Raw genomic sequence first — 20,000 nt, forward strand, 5'->3', positions numbered from 1 at the left:
AAATCCCCATGAATGATGGAAAGTCCTTTTGCAATCTGCTATTGACTTCAGAGAACACTGATTAAACTATCAAGATTAATTTTGAAAGCAAAATAATACCAGTAATCCCATTCTTTTTTTCATACTGTTTCTCCCGTCTAGGCTTGCCTTTGTGGAAGGGAGGAGAGAGATCTGTTGGGCCCTTCCCCCTGGGATGTCTGTTTATTATTATTGCTGACCTTTGCTAGCAAGTACACCTTGTACCTCCTGGGGGTACATCTTGCACCTCCTGGCCTAACCTCAAGCTCCTTGTTCCGCTTAGTTGTTAACTGATTCGGCCCTTCAATAAAATGAACTTCGGAACCCTGGGTTTTTCCACAGTGCTGCAATCTTGTATATATAGACCATGTTCGCTCTTCCATAAGCGGCCTTCTCTTAGCACCAATGACCTGCTGCGTGGTGTTTCTCTAAATCCTCAGCTCCTTTCTCAAGCTCTTTACTGCGGTAGCGCTGTCGCCTCAGGGACCCATACATAAAGAAAGGGAGAGAAAGAATCAGAACATTTGATCTGCACCACCTGCCACAGGAAGAGGGGCGGTTCTGCCTTGCTGTTGAATTCTTTCCAGCTGTTGGCTTGCATAGACTTGTCGCTTCTTCATTTTATCAGTTATTCAATTAGGTTTTTTATTTGGAAATCAGTCTGTGGGGATATACTTCGCTGGCAGGGAGAAACAGAGTGCAGACAGTCTTGGGGCAGAGGGAAGCTTGGTTTAGGGGCCAAAATTCTGAGTGAAAGCTTTCTTAGCCTTGTGCTTCTGCTCTACAAACTCCTCTGAGACTGTCCTCTGTGTCTCTCTCTCTCTAGTGAGGAATCTCTCAGCATGACTGGGAAGCCCGTGCTTCACTACTTCAATGGAAGAGGAAGAATGGAGTCCATCCGGTGGCTCTTGGCAGCAGCTGGAGTGGAGGTAAGATGCCCGATAGTAAGGTTAGTTTTCTTTCCAGGTTATTCACTGGGTGCTTACTTGGATAAAAGTCATAGAAAACTTCATGTTCTTTTCAAACCAAAAGTAACTTTCGACAAATACTCTTTGAATGTTGGGCTGTTGGTGTGTTTGTTTTATGAAGTGCTCAAAATCTTGTGGGGACCTATTATAGATATTATGTTCATTCAGATAGTGTAAATGGTGTTCTACAATAATTAACAAGGAGAAGAAAGCTAAGGAGGGAAGGGTGAGAAGGAAGGGAAGACTCATTTTGCCTCCCAGCGTCTCTCAGGTCATTCTTATCAGTCTAGTGAAAGCACCACCTAATTCTATTTGCCTAAAGAGCATTAAGAGGCAAATACTTAATTTTTAAACATCTATTATTATTTTTGGGTGGGAGGCATGTGACACACATATCCAGAGGGCAAAGGACAATTTGTGAGAGTTTGGCTTTCTTCTTCCACCATTTGGATCCTGGAGATCAAGCCTCAGTTGTTAGGTTTAGAAGCAAGCATCTTTACCCATGGAGCCACCTTGCTCGTCTTCTGATAACTGTACTTAAAAGTGTGGAGCATCTCGTGGAAACCAGGTATAGCAGCACACACCTGTAAACTCTGCACTTGGGAGGTGGAGATAAGAGGATCAAGAGTTCAAGGTCATGCTCTCTGACACTGCAAGTTCAAGGTCAACACAGCTTGCATGAGACCCTGCCTCAAAAAACAAATAAGCAAAGATATGTAAGAACATACCATTTGCCACTAAAAGTGTAGCTGTCACATGCTTTAATGAAATTGAAAATTACTAAAAATTGTTTATTCAATATATTTTGTTTATGACTTTTTTTGAGACAAGATTTCTCCATGTAGCCCAAGTTGGTCTTTATCTCTCTCTCTTTAAAAATAAAAATTAATAAACTTTCTTCGTTCTTCAGAATTTCATACATGTATAGAATGAACAATGATCATATTCCCCCCCCCCAGCACACCCATTCCAGCTTCATGCCTTCATTTTTAGTTCTCTCTCTCTCTCTCTCTCTCTTCCTTCCAAAGTTGAGAGTGGCTCAGAATGTGGCCCAGAGTATTTGGGTATGACATTTATTTTCAACAGGCAATTTGATAACATGACTGTTTAGGAAAATATCAATAGCAAGTTCTATGCCAAGGCCTATGACTTTACCAGCCATGTGCATTTGACTAGGATTACACATCCAGACATGAGATTCATTCCTGTAGTGCTGGCCTCCAATACAATCAGAATGCGATTAGCTACCCAATGACAGTCAAGTCACTGTGTTATGACACACAATGATCATATCCACTATTTTAGTGTCTTGCTTGGCATGTTGGTGCTACAGCATGTAGAATCCAGCACTGGGTAAAACCATTGATTTTTTTTTTCTTTTAGGTGCACATGCCATGTTCTAGTACAGCAAAAGCTAGCTAGCAGGGAAGAGGCTCACCAGTGTATTTGAACTGATTTCTCTATACTCTATAAACAAAGTGTGCCATATCTTCAGCAATGAAGTTTACCATACCGTTATGGTATGTAACCAAGAGCAAAGATGATAGCCTGTGTTGTTTTAGAGACTTCTGAGACGTCTTAAGCAATAACTTGTAGGGAGGTGTCCCATGTCTTGCAGTGTGATTTTCCTTTTACAATCCTTGTCTTTTTGGTGCAGCATTGCCCACCAATGCAGGGTAATTCAATTCTAACTGTTTATTTATTATTTTATTGTCATAGTCTGAAGTTAGCTTACTGATTACTAAATCTCCAAAAGGTTTTCTCATGTATTCTTAATTTTGGTTAGCCCATTGCCCATTCATTTTTTTCTACTCCCTGCCCACACCAGCCCTGAATCCTTTTTTATTCAGCTCTATGCCTGTCTTTAGTTTGATTATTTTAGTTCTTGGTGTACCCTAGACACTAATTCTCTGCCAGCTGAAGAGCTGGAAGAGATGGTCTCTCATTCCATGGGCTGCCCCTTCATCTGCTTATAGTTTGTTTTGATTTATAGAAGCCTTTTCATTTTATGAGATCCCATTTATTTTGTTTTTGTTTTTCTGAGACAGGGTTTCTCTGTGTATCTTTGGGGCCTGTCCTGGAACTAGCTCTTGTAGACCAGTCTGGCCTCAAACTCACAGAGATCTGCCTACCTCTGCCTCCTGAGTGCTGGGATTAAAGGCGTGTGCCACCCCCACCACCCCCGCTGAAATCCCATTTGTTGATTAGTTCTAATTGCTATTGGAGTCTTATTTAAAAAACCCTCTTGTGCCTATAAGTTAAAACATGCTGTCTTATCTCCAAGGGTGGATTACTAGAGAACTTTCTTTAAATTTATGGTCAGCCCCAGAGTGTTTTTAACATAAAAATAGGATGCATTTGTAGAAACTATATATTCTGTCTCAGCCCTAATAGAAGGAACCAAGGTTCCAAGAAATAGAGATGTCTTTTTAAAATTCGTGTGTGTGTGTGTGTGTGTGTGTGTGTGTGTGTGTGTATGTGTGTGTATGCACGTGCTCACATGGTTACAGGAGTGTGCATGCCATAGTGTCATGTGGTGGCAGAGAACAACTCTTGGGCATTGGTTCTTTTCCTCTTTGTGGGATATGGGGATTGGGTTCAGCTCATCAAGTATGCTACCAAGTGCCCACCCCCTGAGAAATCTTACCATCATGCTCCCTACCTTTTCCTCCACCATTTTCAGAGAAGGTTAACTGAGGGAGTGGGACCGACCAGAATGTGGGCAGCAGATGAGGACTGCGGTTCTAGACTGAGTATGACATAATAAAGCCAGCTAAGTGCCAGTGTTCCCTATTGTGCAGCCTGACCTAGGGAGTCATAAGGAGCACCTGCTTTCCCTATTACTAACTCTGCCAGACCTTCCCCACCCTGGTGGACTGCAGAGCAAAATAAAACCTTCTCTTAAAAGGAAAATTAATAAGAAAGCCAATATTCAGTAGGACCATCACCTCTAGCTCAGTGTCAGCCCAGCCTTTATATTTTTGCACCTTTACCTAGACTCACAACCTGTTCTTGTGTGCCTCTGGGAACAATGCATATAAATTACCATTTTCTATTTCATTCTATCTTTTTCTTCCTATACTCAATATTATGTGTTTTGATATCTAGTCATATAGAGTTGGATAGGTTGGGTAGATGTGATAGATGAAGAGAGAGTTATGGAGTGTGTGTCTCTGTGTAAGAGAGAGAGAGATGAGATACTAATACTTTATTAATAAGTTTTAATCTTATTTTTGTGGATTTTTCCTTTAGAATATGAAATTTTATATAAGACATGCATAGCAGATAAAGTGAACTCAATACTTACTCATCAAAAACCCTCTCATTATTTTGAGGAGCAATAAATACTTTTAAATATAGTTTTTCTATGAAGCATTTTATAACATGTATAAAAGTTTTGTTACTATGTTGAAAGAATGAGAAGGTAAGTTTTTGTATCCGTCTTTGTTTTATAAGGTGGCGAGAGTCCCCCGAACCTGTAATCCATAATCCAGTGGTTGGATTTCAGAGTTCAAGTCTTCAGGAATCAGGAATAAAGGAGGCCTCACACAAGTAACACCATCTAAGTGTTCAAGAATGCTGAGCAAGGAGCCATGTCCTGTATACTGAAGTCCTGGTCTAACAGGAGATTAGGCTGTTTAATCCTATTTAACTTTCCCATGCCACAATAACAATAAATAACATAATCTTATGTTCTGTGTTCTTTGCCTCATTTAGTTTGAAGAAAAACTTTTTGAAAACCGTGAAGAATTTGAGAAGTTAATCCAAGGTGAGAGAAAACCCTTTCACTCCCAGTGTTGCCTGAGACCTGAAATGGTCATCCCCTGCTGTGAAAGGCCCTTTCTGCTCCTCTCTTCAGTTTTCCAAGAGAACAGTGCAAGTCATGTGGACAGTGACTACCAGGACCCTATCTCTATGTAAGGAAGGCAGCCCCTGAGCCTTGTGTTATGGTAAAAATAAAATGTTGCAGTTCCCCAAGGGGTGCAGCATCAGGCCACAAGGGTCAGTGGGTTTCAGGCAGGGAGCCACATGGTGGTTGAGAGACAGAGACTTGGATAGGCACGCCGTGTAGAGTAAGGTTGGATATTTTTTTAGTGGGTTATTGAAGGGAAGGGAAAAGAGGGAAGGGAAGAAGGGGGAAGAGTAGAGAGAGGGAGAAAGAGAGAGAGAGAGAGAGAGAGAGAGAGAGAGAGACAGAAGCAGGAAGAGTAGAAGTGGGGAGAAGGGAGAGAGGCAGAAGCTGCCTCTTCAGGAGAGAGACAGAAAGGAAGGAGCTCAGGCAGGAAGCTGAAGGTAGATCTGCTTGCCCCAGGGGACAGGGGAGGGAGTGGGCAGGGCTTGTCTCTTAAAGGGACAGGGCAGACCATTACAACTTGCAAGTAGGAAGAGTGCACTCTAAACTTTCCAAGTTGTGATAATTATGACTTTTATCCCCCCCCCCCCATAATTCGCAGTGATCCTTTGTGAGGTTGCTTCATGGTGCCTCCCTGTTGTTATTTTTTTAGTTTTCCAGGATATAAAGTTACTGTCTTTATTATTTATTTTTAAGATTTATTGTTTTTGCTTTTTGAGACAGGGTCTCATGTAACCTAGGCTACACAAACTCATTATGTAGCTGAGAGTGACCTTGAACCTGCACTCTTCCTGAGTCCTGGGATTACAGATGAACACCACCATGCACAAATAACATTTTTATATTAAATTCTCTCTGCTAAGTAAGTTGTGTGGTTTGGCCTCTTGGTTAGATGCGAAATGATGAGAGGAGACTGGCCCAACCCACCCAGCTTCACTGTTGCCCTCACTGGGGGTGGTGTGTATGTGGAGAATGAGACAGAGACCGAGAGACAGAGGCAGAATTCTAACCAAAGAACCATTGTCATCTTATACTCCTTATTACACTTATGATTTCTTACACTTATTACACTTATGATTTCTTGGTTGGCTTGTTTTGCTACAAAGCATCTTGGGAACATTGAAGAGATAATCCCAGAGTAAATAACATCACCTAGGTAGGAGCTTATGTACAGAAGAGCAAATTTCAAGAAAGATTTTGAATTCAGAGTGAGGGTCAATATTTATGTGTGTTCTCTGGGAAGCAATGGCAAATGATAGAAAGATCTAAACAGTGGTACAGCTATGACTTCAGGAGGTAACCAGATGCAGAGGAGGAATGGGTAAGGAGACTGAACTCAGAATGACAACAGAGGGTGCTGCCCGAGGTCAAAGGTAAAGGCTGTCTAAACGAGTGCCCTGGCCCTAGGGAAAGAGACTACGAAAGTAGAGGGAACACTGATCCAAGGGGATGCTTTGCATCTACATGAATCCAAAATTTCCATAAATATTTCAAAATTGCCCCCAAATGTCAAATATTTATTAGGAGCCTTGCTCCTAATGGGTAAATGACCTGAGATGGATGTGTGAAGTTGACAGAATGAAGGAAATGCTGATCACCTGTTTCAAACAAGTGGTTCTAGACAGACTGAGCCATTTTTAGTCATACAGTTTCAATAGTTTGCATGAACAGTTTTTATTTAAGTTTTTCAAGGGTTTCTATGTGTAGCTTTGGAGCCTGTCCTGGGACTTGTTCTGTAGACCAGGCTCACAGAGGTCCACCTGCCTCTGCCTCCCAAGTGCTGGGAATAAAGGTGTGTGCCACCAACGCCCGGCTACATGAACAGTTTTAAAATCATATTTGTTTTCTCAAGTTTCTAACAATAATTGCAACAATTGTCCATTTGTTCCCTTACCTCATTCCCCTTCTGTTCCCCAACTTTCCCACCGGAATCACTACCTACTTGATTCATAACTCAATGTTAAAAGCATAAACAGTGTTGCAAGTAACATCCTGTTCTTCAGAATCCTGAATTCATGGTCACACTTGAAACGTCAAAGGTTTTAGGGGCTAAATCAGGTCCAGTGTATCCTATATTTTTTCTTTTCTTTTCTTTTCTTTTCTTTTCTTTTCTTTTCTTTTCTTTTCTTTTCTTTTCTTTTCTTTTCTCCCCCCCCCTCTCTTTGTGAGACAGGGTTTCTCTTGTGTAACTACCCTGGCTGTCTTGGAACTCACTTTGTAGACTAGGCTGGCTTTGAACTCACATAGATCTGCCTGCCTCAGCCTGCCAAGTGCTGGGATTAAAGGTATGTGCTACCACTTCCTGGCTCACTGTATATTTTTAACAACATCTTCTCTGGCTTACCCAGCAGAGATTCATCAGGGGAAAGTTTTCTCAATGCAATCTCAGAGCATTTCATCTATGGATCCAAAAAACTGAAACTAGAGGCAGCAGGCCATACAATTTGTGTAAGGAAAGCAAGGAGAGCAGGTAGCACTTAGGCTTTTGGGGGTTATGCCCCGAATTATACAGCGAACTACCCATTGGCCTTGCCAAAATTGAGTTAAATTCTCCCAGATCTTACCAACAAAAGAACTTGTTCATGTTATTCTCAGGCTTTGTCCCCCAAAGAAGTCCCATGACTCCCAGCAGCTGTCATGTTTTGTACTCTATATAATTTTTGGTTAAAGAATGCATCTTTCTCCTCTTAGGTTCTAGAAAGTGCTTTGATAAATGGATTCTATGGTCCTATTTCATAAAGCATTTAGAACTAAAGGAAATGTAGTTACCACTCTGGAGAGCAGGAAATAATCTAGCTTCTCCTTGTGCATTTCAAGGTGGAACCCTGATGTATGAACAAGTGCCCATGGTTGAAATCGACGGAATGAATTTGGTGCAAACAAGAGCCATCTTAAGATACATAGCTGGGAAGTACGGCTTGTATGGAAGAAACCTGGAAGAACAGGCCTGGTAAAAAGACCGTTTGTTACTTAGAGCAAGAGACAAAGCAAAACAACAACAACAACAACAACAGCAAAAGCACCCAAACCAGGGCACTAACATTTAGCATCACTAGAAGCCATGTTCAAAGTATAGTTCTTGATAGACTGAAACAAAGCCCTGCTTTTGTTCTTGACTGGAAGAATCTATTGTAACCCATTCCAAAGAGAAAGATGCCATGATAGCCCATTGCACAATATTTACCTTCAGCAATAATTCATTTGGGCAACTACTAATAATAGGGTTCTAATATTTTTTTAGTTGTTTGTTTGGTTTTGTTAGTAGAGGGAGTTAGCTATGTTTTCATAAATCCATGTTTGCCTCTACCATGTGGGAATGGTACACAAAAATAAAGAAAACCCACTTCTACATTTATTTTTTGGGGCTAGGGTTCAATTAACCTTGTAAATCCAAAGTGTTGTAGGAAACCATCTCATCAGAACTCTGCTTACAGCAACTGCTCCGCCCCCAAACTCACATTGCCCCGGCCTCCTAAACACAAAATAAATCACTCCAGCAAGCACTAGGCCTTCTATGATTGGCAAGCCTATCTCTAAACCTTAAGTTTGTCTCTTACCTAGGAGGTAAAGCAGCAACTTTAAGTTGAAAATTATTGTGTGTATTTGATAAACACTGTTGTTGGGAGAAAAGATATCCCTTAATACTAGATGAGCCGTATTTTAAGTGACTGTCGTGGCATTGTTTTATATCAGATTGCATTTTAAGACATGTCCAGGAAAAAAAAAAAAGGGACACAGAGCCAATTTTCAGAGTGCCCTACCATTAAGTATTTGCTGTAAGCACTCCTCCCTCCCCAGTCGTCTTTGCTAAGTTTCTTCTGGCTGTTTTGCTGCACTGCAGTTTACTGTGTTCCTCAGTCTTTGCATGTTTGTGCATTGCTGGTTGCATTTGGAGAGATGCTCAGACTCGGGATCTATGGAGTGTTGCAAGGCTCTTCCTCCAGGAAGCTCTTCCTCTAGGAAGAAGTAGAAACTGCAATTCATCTTTAATGATATCAGTAGCTATTGGTGCTCAATGCTACCATTCCTTCCACATTTAGCATTTAGAGTAATTATATTAAAAACGTTTTCTCTCATTTACTATCTAATACAACCTGTTTTCCACAAAATGAGTGGGCTCACCTGTATTCTGTGACAGAGACCAATTCTTATTTTATTATTTTTATGTATTAATATTTATCATTTTAGCGTCACTTTCCCTTTAAGCATTTTTTGATATATTTAATTTTATTTCAGTTCCTATTCTCATTTATGTTCAAAATGTCCTACTTTTGGCCAATGGGGCCTAATGACTCCTTAGAATAATTTAAATTACCATAATGCTTTCTGGTAACTTCTTTGTATGTTTACCTGAGGATCCAGATCAGCCCTGGGCATCTCTCATTCCAGCTATGGACCCAGTCATTTTTTTAAAGGAGCTGCTATTAATTTTAGCACAAACTGGTTTTAAAGTAGATATGTCACAGACCTAATGTGTATAAATTGAAGGTGAGATGGTAATTTAGTCATAGTGATTTCACTGATACACCACTATGATGATAAAGCCTTGTATATGCTATTGTATACTTTCAACTCTATACCTATAATCCCACAGTGGTCCTGACACTCTGAGTGGTCCTCTTGGGAATCTGCTACAGAACAGTCACTCTCTCAAATCTGTGAGCTGATGCTTCAGCTTGTAGTCTTTAGACTTTCTCATGCAGTAGTGCTTTCTTAAGTCTGGGCTGTGGGCTGGGACATTTGAATACATGGCCCGACATTTCTTTCTTTTTCCATGTGGCTGGATGAGGCTTCCTCAAATCCTGTGATTTTCATCATGAATGTCTTAGAATGAAGCTAACTGCAAATGTAAAATGATAATCTGGTGGAAGCTGCAAGACATCAATCTTTGCTTTTTACTGTTCAACAGAATCTCTGAGACCCATTGCAACGTGAGGCAGAGGCAATGAAAATTTAAGACTACCTTCCAGACACTGGGTGCTTGCTATCTCAGGGCGAAGCTACAGAACCAGAGGTTGAAAAAGATCAGAGATGCACCTTAGATCAGGACTTAGACATGCTGTGGGACCCCAAGATTCTCGTCACTGTGCTTCGGTGTCTACCTTTCCATTCATTCGCGCAGATTGTGTGTGGGGTCCCCTCTTCCTTCATGGTCTGTTGGCCACCAGCCTGGGAGGACAAAGGGACAGAAGTGGTAATAGAGAGCTTTGTACAGCTGGTGACATGGCATAAAATAGCCTTCTGAGAGACAGTTTGGTGAGACAGCTCAACTTTATTTCAGAGTGAAGGGAGATATAAAGGATGGGGACAGAGGCTGGGGCATCACCTAACTTGCATTACACAGCAGGTGCCTATCATAAGGACTCTAGTACAAGTCTAATTACCATATGGGCATCAGGGGAAGCTTCTGCAGGGAATTGTGTCAAGCATCACACTAGAGATAAGTCGGGCATCCAGGCCTAGAGATATTCTCCAGATAAGGTAGGGTAGAGAGCAGGAAGCCACCTCCTCCCTCCACCCCCACGCAGGGGAGGGAGTCCTCATCTTGCCCAGCTCGGAGAAAACTGCCAGGCTATGGCAGACTGCAATGTCTGACCAGCAGGGCCTTTCAAAAGTTGTGGGTAGCAGCAAGTGGAGACTTGTGGAACGAATTCTGTGCCATTTAAAATGACGTTTTGATTGACTGAGAATCTTGATTCCATGCAGAGAAGTTTTAGACAAGATAGAGTTCCCTAGATAACCTCTTTTTCCAGATGTATACTATATTAAAATAGGCAAGTACCATACATATTTACTCTATGCATTACTTCATCGTTATTTTAATACTTTGTGTGAGCACATCACACTTTATTAATAGCAGTGCTTCATGATCAATGTGAACACACATGTCATTGCGCAAACACTTTGGTGTGGTGTTTCTTCTTATTTCCCAGATTAATTTGGGGGCAGAGTTTTGCTACCTAGCTCAGGACCCTCCCACCTCAGCCTTCTGAGCGCTAGGATTCCAGGATCGTACCACGGCACCTGTGTCTGGTTGAGCTTTATTAGTATCCTCAAGGAATCACTTGCTGGTATAAATACTGTACTGGAGTTCATGAAATACCCCTCGTGGACCCCCAGTGACCAGGCTCATGAGGTAGACACTATATAAAATGTATCACTGGTCCATAGAATGTCTTCCTGGTATTGGTAATTCTTTTGTAAATGATCTCCCTTTCTCTAGGATTGATATGTATGTGGAAGGCATGCGGGACCTGAGTGACATGATTATGTTCTTTCCCCTCTCTCTGCCGGAGGAGAAGGAGATGAATCTTGAATACATCCTCCATCGAGCCACAACAAGATTCTTTCCTGTTTATGAGAAGGTGAGCAACAATCTTTGGCTGTTTTATGGTTTGCATCAAAGAGAAAAAAAAACCCATCAAATGAAATTGAAAGCAGAGCTCCTTTGGTGGATGAAAGATTGCAAACCCTCTGTGAAAACTTGACCGTCTGCCTTCACTTGTAGGACATTTCTTTCTTCCACTGTGGCTTCCCTCTCATTGGATTCCTTTCCCTTCCCCCCTCTCTCTCTCCCTCCCTCCCTCCCTCCCTCCCTCTCCCTCCCTCCCTCTCCCTCCCTCTCTCTCCCTCCCTCTCTCTCTCTTCCCCTGTCTCTCTCTCTCCCTCTCTCTCTGCTTCCTTCCTTCCTGCACATTTTGTGGGTGTGCACATTGTGTGTGTGCACTCATGTGTATGTGTCTGTATGAGCGTGCAGATGTGCACACCTAGGCATGCATACAGAGGCCAGAAAAGGCCATCAGGTACCACCCACCCTCCATCACTCTGCACTTAGGTCTCCTTTGAGATGGGGTCATCCCTGAGCCTAGACCTCTTGTTTTCAGATAGTCCGGAAGCCAGCAGGCCTCAGTGATCTTCTCTCTCTACCCACGTCAAAGCTGAATTTACAGCTTTGGTGCTGGGGGTGACTCTCTCATTGTGGGTGCTGGGATGCCAACTCCAGCCTTCAAGGAGAAACATTTTTAACCTTGGAGCCTTCTCTGCAGCCCCTATGGAAACGCTTCTGTTTTGTTTTTAAGGTTTTTACACATAGCTGTGGTACTGTTTATGGTTCTGGTGCTGATAGAATTTCAGTTATCTTAATTAAGTCTGAAGTAACATAGTACCTGCTCCACAAGATCCTCCAGGGCATCCCACACTGGAGCGTGAGGATGAAGGTGGTTTCTCTAATGTTCTGGTCAACACCAGAGCTTCACGGAGTTTATCAGGTCAGCAGGACTCTGAGTCACAGGACAGCTTTAAAAAACGTTTTGTTTTGCAGTTCTCACATCTGCAAACTGATTCCTGGAGAGCGTCTGCCTCAAATACACATTTAAAGTGCTTCCCTTGCTCCGGGTGGGTGGTTCTTCAGTATCACGTGCTCTGCCTCCCAGGTGCATCCACTGCCTTAAGGACAGATGTGGGGAAGAATGCGAAAAACTTGACTCTTGCTTAAAAAAAAAAATCAGATGCATGTTCTGAGCTCACTTGCAAACTGATTTCATTGTCTTTTCTGAGTTGTGCGACATGCTTAGAACTGAATGATTCGTACCCACGTTTACATGTATTGGTCGTGAACACATCATTGTCATGCATATTATTTGTTGCTGTGTCTGTGTCACAAATTACAGGTACTCAACCTTCCTAAGTTATAGTTTTCTCTTAATACATTTAGTAATCCATTTCCTGTCCTTTTGGTTCAAAATGTATCAAACTCTAAATCCTAAATACTGCAGGCTTTCTCAGTACAAATGTCTTTCAAAGGTATTTAAAGTATATCCATCTGTAATTAGCACGTAATTTAAGATAGTTTGCTCTCTAATTTTAAAAACTAGTGCCAATAGCATGGATGGCTAATGCCACTATTTTCCTTTCTTATTTTGCTTTTTTTTTTTTTTGTGCTGCTGATGGAGATTAAAACCTAGGATAAAACCTTCACATGTGCAAGGCTTTATCCTCAAATACTACGATTTCAAATCCAGCCCCCCTTATAATACTATGAAGCACAGAGGTGTCACTCACGGAGAGAAGTGGTGACAGTCCCAACATTTCTAACAACAAAGCCAGGAATAATGATGACTCATCTCTACTGAAGGCCAAGGATGGGGCCATATGCATTTTGTAATCACTGACTTCTAATATTTGTATTAATTCCAAGAAAGAGGTGCTGTTATCACTCCACTTATAAATAAGGAAATCATGACATAGAACAACCTGACCAATGCCAGGTTGATAAAAGTCAATACCTGCATTCACAGCTATGTAGACACCTATCCCATGTCTAAGTCTATAATACAACATGGACTTAGGGGCTGGAACATATACCAGTGATGCCTATTCCATTTTTTTTTCATTTTTGTATTCAATCAATTTTAAATCAACATGACACAATGTTTATAGATATGTTGAAAGAACACTTGCTAATAAAATTTGGGGTTGTGTCCTTAGAGGGGGACATTCTCCCTGTACACAGGGAATCTTCTAAAGAGTAGCACACCCAAGGAAAATGCCCAGAGATGGGGTGAGGATAGATTGTCACCACATGCCCAGAAAAGCCACCAGACAGGGTGCTGCATAACTTGTGGGTAGGTGCGGGGAGATGATAAGGAGGCAAAGGAGAATGAGTCTAAACCGTTTTCTGTGCTCAGCTCACTGGAGGGTTGAAACTAAGTTAAAAATCTAAGAGATTTGGGATGAGGCTTAAATTAAGCTAGGGTTGGGACTTAAGCTTATGCTATTAGCTGGGGACAAAAAAAAAAAAACCCAAACAACAACAACAACAACAGATTAACAAATAGGTCTAACTTCTCAAAAATCTTCTCCAAAACTAATAACACTTAAATTTTTGAGAGTGGCCCTCACCTTCTGCCTCCTCCATCCCAACCACATTACAGGCCCTAAGAGACAACAAGCAACATTTTCTTGTGGGCAATCGACTGAGCTGGGCTGATGTGCAACTCCTTGAAGTCATCTTAATGGTTGAAGAATGCAAGGCCGGTGTTCTCTCAGGCTTCCCTCTGTTACAGGTAACGTAAAGATGCAGGCCAGACTTCTGTCTGCTACAGGTAATGCTTCCGAGAGAATGAATGTGTGTTATTGCTTTATTCCCTCACCCAGTCATCCTTTATTGTTTTAGAATTCACTTTTATATTTGTGCCACACCCTGTGCTAGAAATATAAAGATGCCATCATTAAACACATCTAGTGCAGAAAAGGAGCACACAGGCAGGTACCTTCCACACAGTGTGCTAAGGTAAAAACATGGAAAAGCAAGTATGGGCCATCTGTATGGGCCACCTGGACCGTCTCAAGGACCTGAAGGAGGCTTCTGCAGGAAGTGAGCCTCTGTGGTTTTGCCTGGCCTGTAGTAGAACCTTAATAAAGTTGCTTCCTAAACCGCTGCAGTGGCCCCCACTTGCAGCTGTAGCACTGTAGAGGCTGAGGTAGAAGGATCTCAAGTTCAAGATCAGCAGTGGGGTACAGAGCAAGACCCCTTTCTCAAGAATAAACAAACAGTTGATTTTCTCCTTGGGAGGGGAGAGGAGCATGTAAGACAATACCATGTAACATGGTCGTTTCTTAAGACCAACAGCAACCATGGATAAAACTCATCTTCCTTCCTCTGCACCAAGAACCAAATACACCTTTACTCATTCATTTCATGCATCTCAGAGTAAAGAGATAGTATTTGGAGGTTAGGAAACTTCTCCATTGTGGGTTGGTAGAAGGACTGGAACTCACAGTTTAATCTGTCTGATTACACAAATATCATATAGATTAAATCCCATTTGTCATTTTAAAGCTAAATTTAAAATATTCAAGACTTGCTACAATTCTAAAGTCTCATTTTTCACTTCATAGTACAGTGTAAACTTATTTGGAATAGCTATATGGTTCACTTCATATTTTTAAATGTTGCCTAATTTATATTTCCGAGCATTTCCTGGTTGGTCATATACTGCTCCACTGTGATTATCTTAAACAGTGAAAGTCAGAAGCACCTACTCTCTGAGAGATGGCTACACAAACTAAAAAGTACCCACTGTTTGAGTTTACGCAGCTACCTAAAGTTGTTTAAAAGACCACATAGCAGCAAGAAAAACACTGATGGCCTAAAAGTGAGGGCTCCCCTGATTGTGGCACTCGCGGTGATGTGCTGATATTGCTTTTATGGATAATATGTCAACAGCATCATTACAGGGGTGGGCTATTCACATTTAAGACATTAGGATACAATTCTTAAAATGAAATCAGTTGATTCCAGCTTATGAATACTTTTGGTACTCATAAAATAGTGAAACCTGCCTTGTGCAAGGGTACTATCATTTGGCAATAATAGACAATGAAGGAAAATTCCGTTATCCTCACCCTTTCCCACAGTGTGTACAACAAATTGTATTTGTTTCTTTTGAAATGTGCACACACTCACGCACACATACATATACACTTTCTAACGCTCTCTCATACACATACACACACTCACATACACAGACTTGCTTATATACTCACACACACACATACATACATACACACACATACACATGCACATGTGTGTGTGAGGGTCCTGGAGGAGGTCAGGAGAGGGTATCAGATCCCCTTGAGCAGAAGTTACAGGTGACTGTGAGCCGCCTGGTGGTGGTGACAGAACTCAGGTCCCCTGGAAAAGTGGGACACTTCCTTAACCACTAAGCCATCTCTCCAGGGAATACAAATCTCACACATTTTTTTTTCATTTATCAGAACACACCTTCCTTGTATTTATTTCGCTACATTCTTTACTCATGGATTGTGGCCTTTTACATTGCAGGACTTCAAGGTCAGAACCAGCCAGATCCCTACAATTAACAGATTTCTCCAACCTGGAAGCCAGAGGAAGCCTCCATTGGATGATGAGTCCATTGGGACCGCGAAGGACATATTCAAATTTGAACAAGGCATGTTTCTTAAAAACATGAGCACCATAGTAGCTGAGTATTAACAGACACAGAGGCCCATGGAAGTCAGAGAACACTTTACACTGTGCGTGTATCAATGACCAGGTAAACATCCTGGTGCTATGTTGATGATGAGTGTGTAAGGAAATAAACTACTGGAAACTTATCAATAAGCCAGAAAAGCCAACCCCTGTTTCAAATAAGACATGCCACAAAGAATGAGTCCAGAAAACCCAAGTAGGGCTCTCTGCTCTCTGTACAGTCCTAGAGTAGACTTGTATGTAGTGAGTGGAAGCCAAAGGGTTTTCACTGTGTGTGTGTGTGTGTGTGTGTGCGTGCGTGTGTGCACATGTGTTTGCTGTGGCACATGTGTTCAGGTCAGAAAACAGCTCTTTTTATACCCTGTAGGCTCTGGAGATTGGAATCACGTGTGGTAGTTTGAATGTAATTGGCCCCCACAACCTCATGGGGAGTGGCACTATTTGGAGGTATGGTCTTGGGGAAGTGTGTCACTGTGGGGTTGGGCCTTGAGGTCTCATATATATGCAAACTATGCCCATGGAGAGAGTTCAGTTCCTATTGCCCCTGGGTCAAGATATAGGACTCTCAGCTCCTTCTCCAGCACCGTGTCTGCCTGCACACTGCCATGGCCCACCATGATGATAATGGCCTAAACCTCTGAACTGTAAGTCACACCAATTAAATGTTTTCCTTTATAAGAGTTGCTGTGGTCATGGTGTCTCTTCACAGCCTTAGAAATCCTAGCTGAGACACCAACCAGGTTATCAGGTTCATTTGCAAGCAACCTTTCTGATCCTCCAAGATTAAAAAACAAAACACAACAAAACCAAAAATACACACGTCGCCATCATTCACTTTCGCTGCCTTTTGTCAAAAAGTTAGAATGCAGCACAGCTCCATCTAGCTTCTAAGACTCCCCATCGCTGGCCTAGCTTACAGATACAGTAAATACTTCTATAAGCAGCCACAAAATTGGTCTTTTTTATTTCAGTGTCAATCATAGCATGATTAGAGCCATTATCAAACTTGGCTGTTGGTAAGGAAGCGAACACCTGCCATTTCCAGCCCAGCTGTGACAGCAATCTCTTTGGCTTTGCTGGGTCAGTAGGGATGCCTTTCTTCCATTTTAAAGGGAATCCTTTAAAGTATCCCAAAGAAGTGTGTACTGGTTTCCTATTTAGTCACCTAGCGGATGCGCTTTCTCCCTCCTGCCTCAGAGTTTAACAACCTGCTTGTGAGTCCTCAGAGTAAGGTCCCCTGCCTACCAGTCTGGCAGCCTGAGCTCTCCACCGCTCCCATTTCAACAAAGGCTGCTGTCTGAGGCCTTGGTGCCTGGTGGAGCACGCTAACCACTGAAACCCCTTGGGAATGAGACACTGAGTCTTCAGTGGGAAGACAGATTCTCCAGAGACCACAGGAGCTAGTAGAAAATGCGTGTGGATCTCCAGGTGGTCCATCTGGTCCTTAAAAGTACCTTGGACATTGCAGCTGTAACTGTTCTTAAAATGGACTGGTAATATGAGGAGAGGGAGATGCTCTTGTGAAGAATGGAGAGCTGGTGCAAACTCTCCCTTGACAACCTTTTTACTAGTAATGAAATGTGTAAATGTCAACGATGACTGAGTGTCTAGAAAAGACACACAAATGAATGAGAAGGCTTAGAATACAATGTATTTTCTGTAAATACTGACTGCATTCTGTTAGGACACCGATAAGCTGAGAGTGGAATTTCTTCTATGCAAGAGCCCCTGGCAACAATACAAATAAATCCCCTAATGTACAAAGTGAGTACAACTCATTATCATCCCGGTGTTCACTCCAGGAATCCCATTACATGATAGGTTGTGGTTTAACTTAAACTTATTTGAGCCATAAGAGATTGGAACTATCAACAGCAGAAAACAGCAAGCCCCCAAATTCTACACACAAAATGAGACAAAGCAAATGAATACATAACAACCCATTAAAGACCAGGGTTAACAAATAACAGCTGAAATTTGTGCTTTAAATAATGAAAGGGGGCAAACAATATTGCCAATTAGTTTTTAATATTTTCATGAGAATATTATTACTATTATTTTTAGTGTAAGACGTTTACCACCTATTTAAACTGATCTTTTAAATGCAAGAAGCTACTCTGCCTGGTACAGTGGAATGATGGGAGGTAGGCTCTTGGCTTCTGTGGGTGCTCAAGCAACAGCAGAACCAGTCTCAGGATCATCACGAGGCTGAAGAAACAGAAACAGACAAGAGATGAAGATTACTTTGACGGACAGGAAGGTCATGACTATGTCTATGCTGTGGCCTCTGAGGGCTTTATTTTCCATATGCAACTTAAAAACATTCCCTGAAGAGATAAGAGAAATCAAACCTGCTGATCTGTAAACATTGGTTGAGGGATTAAAGGAGAAAGGTCAGAAAAAATGTAAACTTCCAAAAGCTACCCAAGAAAAACAACTTAAAAAAACAAGAGATAATCAAAAGTCCTGGAGAGATGGTTCAGCAGTTAAGAGCATTTGCTGCTCTTCCAGAGATGAGAGTTTAGTCTGCATTTGTGGCAAGTGCTCGTAAAAAATGAATGATACGGAAGTCCAGCTCCAAGGGGTCTGATGACCTCTTCTGGCCTCTGTAGGTACCTGCACACTCATGGCATATATACTCATGTGTGTGCACGCATGCACACACACACGCACACACACACACCTTTTTACATAAGAATAAATAGTCAAGGAGTAATTCAATGGGCAGTCTTTTTTTTTTAAAGTATCAGGGACATTCAATCACCCAGGGTCCTTTCTTCATCACTAACCCCAACCTTTGATTCTTACCAGCATCAAACATCATCTTCATGTTAGGATACTATTGGAAAGTTGTCTTTGGCACCCCTTCCCACAAGTAAAAAACACCACACTAGATAAATACAGAGCCACCCTAGAGAATTCTGCAGCAACCAAAATCCATCTAACTCTTCGGGAGGCCTTAACTCAGGACAAAATATACTACTGATACTTTGAAGTACTTCCTTCTTGTCTTGGTTTTTGCCATAAACATCTTTAAACATTGGGTCAAGCTGTATATTTTGTGTTTTCATCCTGTTTATATTTTTATGATTTTATTAATTTCTAATGATGCCAACTCATCTTTCAAGTATCATATGCAAATATCCATTTAATATTTCTTAAATGGTTAAACTAGTTTCATTTTCTGTTGAATTTCTGGGCAGCTTTAATCTTCTGGCTTATCTACTTTCTATTAGAAATATAGTCACAGTAAACATTAGGCTGTATGTACTTCTTTGAAATGATATCTAAGAAACGAAAATTTGTACCTCAGAGAGGCAGCGTTTATGACTTTCAGCACTCAAGGGCAGCATCTAGGAGGAATTAGAGACATTTTTCTTTATATTTTACTTGATAATCTGTTTAATTTCATGGACAGAACCAGAGGATCAGGGCTGGGGATGTAACTCAGTGGCAGAGTGCTTGCCTAGCAAGTAAACATCTCTGGGTTCAGTCCTCAGCATTGAAAGAGTTACAGTTACTAACTAATAACTACCTGTGGAGGAGAAGTCTTCCCCACAGGCTCATGAAGAACACTTGGTCTCCAGCTGGTTGCACTGTTTGGAAGGATATCATTGAGATTTGGGCTTAATTACTTAAAAAGCTATCTAAAGGAAGATTTATTTTGGCTTGTTTTCAGAGATTTTAGCCCAAGAATGGTAGCTCTATTGCTTTGAGCCTAAGCTGAGACAGGGTCTCAGGAAGGGGAGCATGTGACCCAGGAGGCTGTGTAGCTGGAAGTAGTCAAGATGCAGAGGGAATGAGAGAGAACGTTTTCTTTGAAGCCTGTAATATCAACATAATTGAGTTTTATAAATTCTGGGTAAGATGGCAGACTAGAAGATGCTTCTGTGTGATTCACTAAAGGAGATGAGTTAGAATAGGAAAAAAAGTAGATTCTTCAACAGAGAACCAGAGGAAGAACACTGAGATTTGGAAATATGGTGATAAGATGCCCCAAAAAGTGCAGAGAAAAAAAAAAACTAGAAACGCACTGAAGTAAGCTAAGCCCACATTGCTCTAGACACATGGTCCCAGGATGGCTGAAAGGAAACAGAGGCCTCATCAGACCTAAGTCCCACAGGCCTGGGAAAGCCCGATGTCCTCA

At 41.6% G+C, this 20,000-nt stretch overlaps 1 protein-coding gene across 1 annotated transcript in view; it reads left to right on the forward strand.

Moving 5' to 3' along the window:
* Nucleotides 1-15,978, forward strand: part of LOC119822842 (glutathione S-transferase-like) — a 34,559-nt gene extending 18,581 nt beyond the window's left edge. The window contains exons 2-7 of the mRNA XM_038342445.2: nt 845-947; nt 4,704-4,755; nt 7,657-7,789; nt 11,063-11,204; nt 13,773-13,904; nt 15,686-15,978. Coding sequence (XP_038198373.1) covers nt 845-947; nt 4,704-4,755; nt 7,657-7,789; nt 11,063-11,204; nt 13,773-13,904; nt 15,686-15,856 — 733 coding nt within the window. The 3' untranslated portion in view covers nt 15,857-15,978. The remainder of the gene's footprint in view (nt 1-844; nt 948-4,703; nt 4,756-7,656; nt 7,790-11,062; nt 11,205-13,772; nt 13,905-15,685) is intronic.
* Nucleotides 15,979-20,000: the final 4,022 nt, after the last annotated feature.

The sequence above is a fragment of the Arvicola amphibius genome, chromosome 9 (assembly GCF_903992535.2).
Source record: "Arvicola amphibius chromosome 9, mArvAmp1.2, whole genome shotgun sequence".
Classification (NCBI taxonomy): Eukaryota; Metazoa; Chordata; class Mammalia; order Rodentia; family Cricetidae; genus Arvicola; species Arvicola amphibius.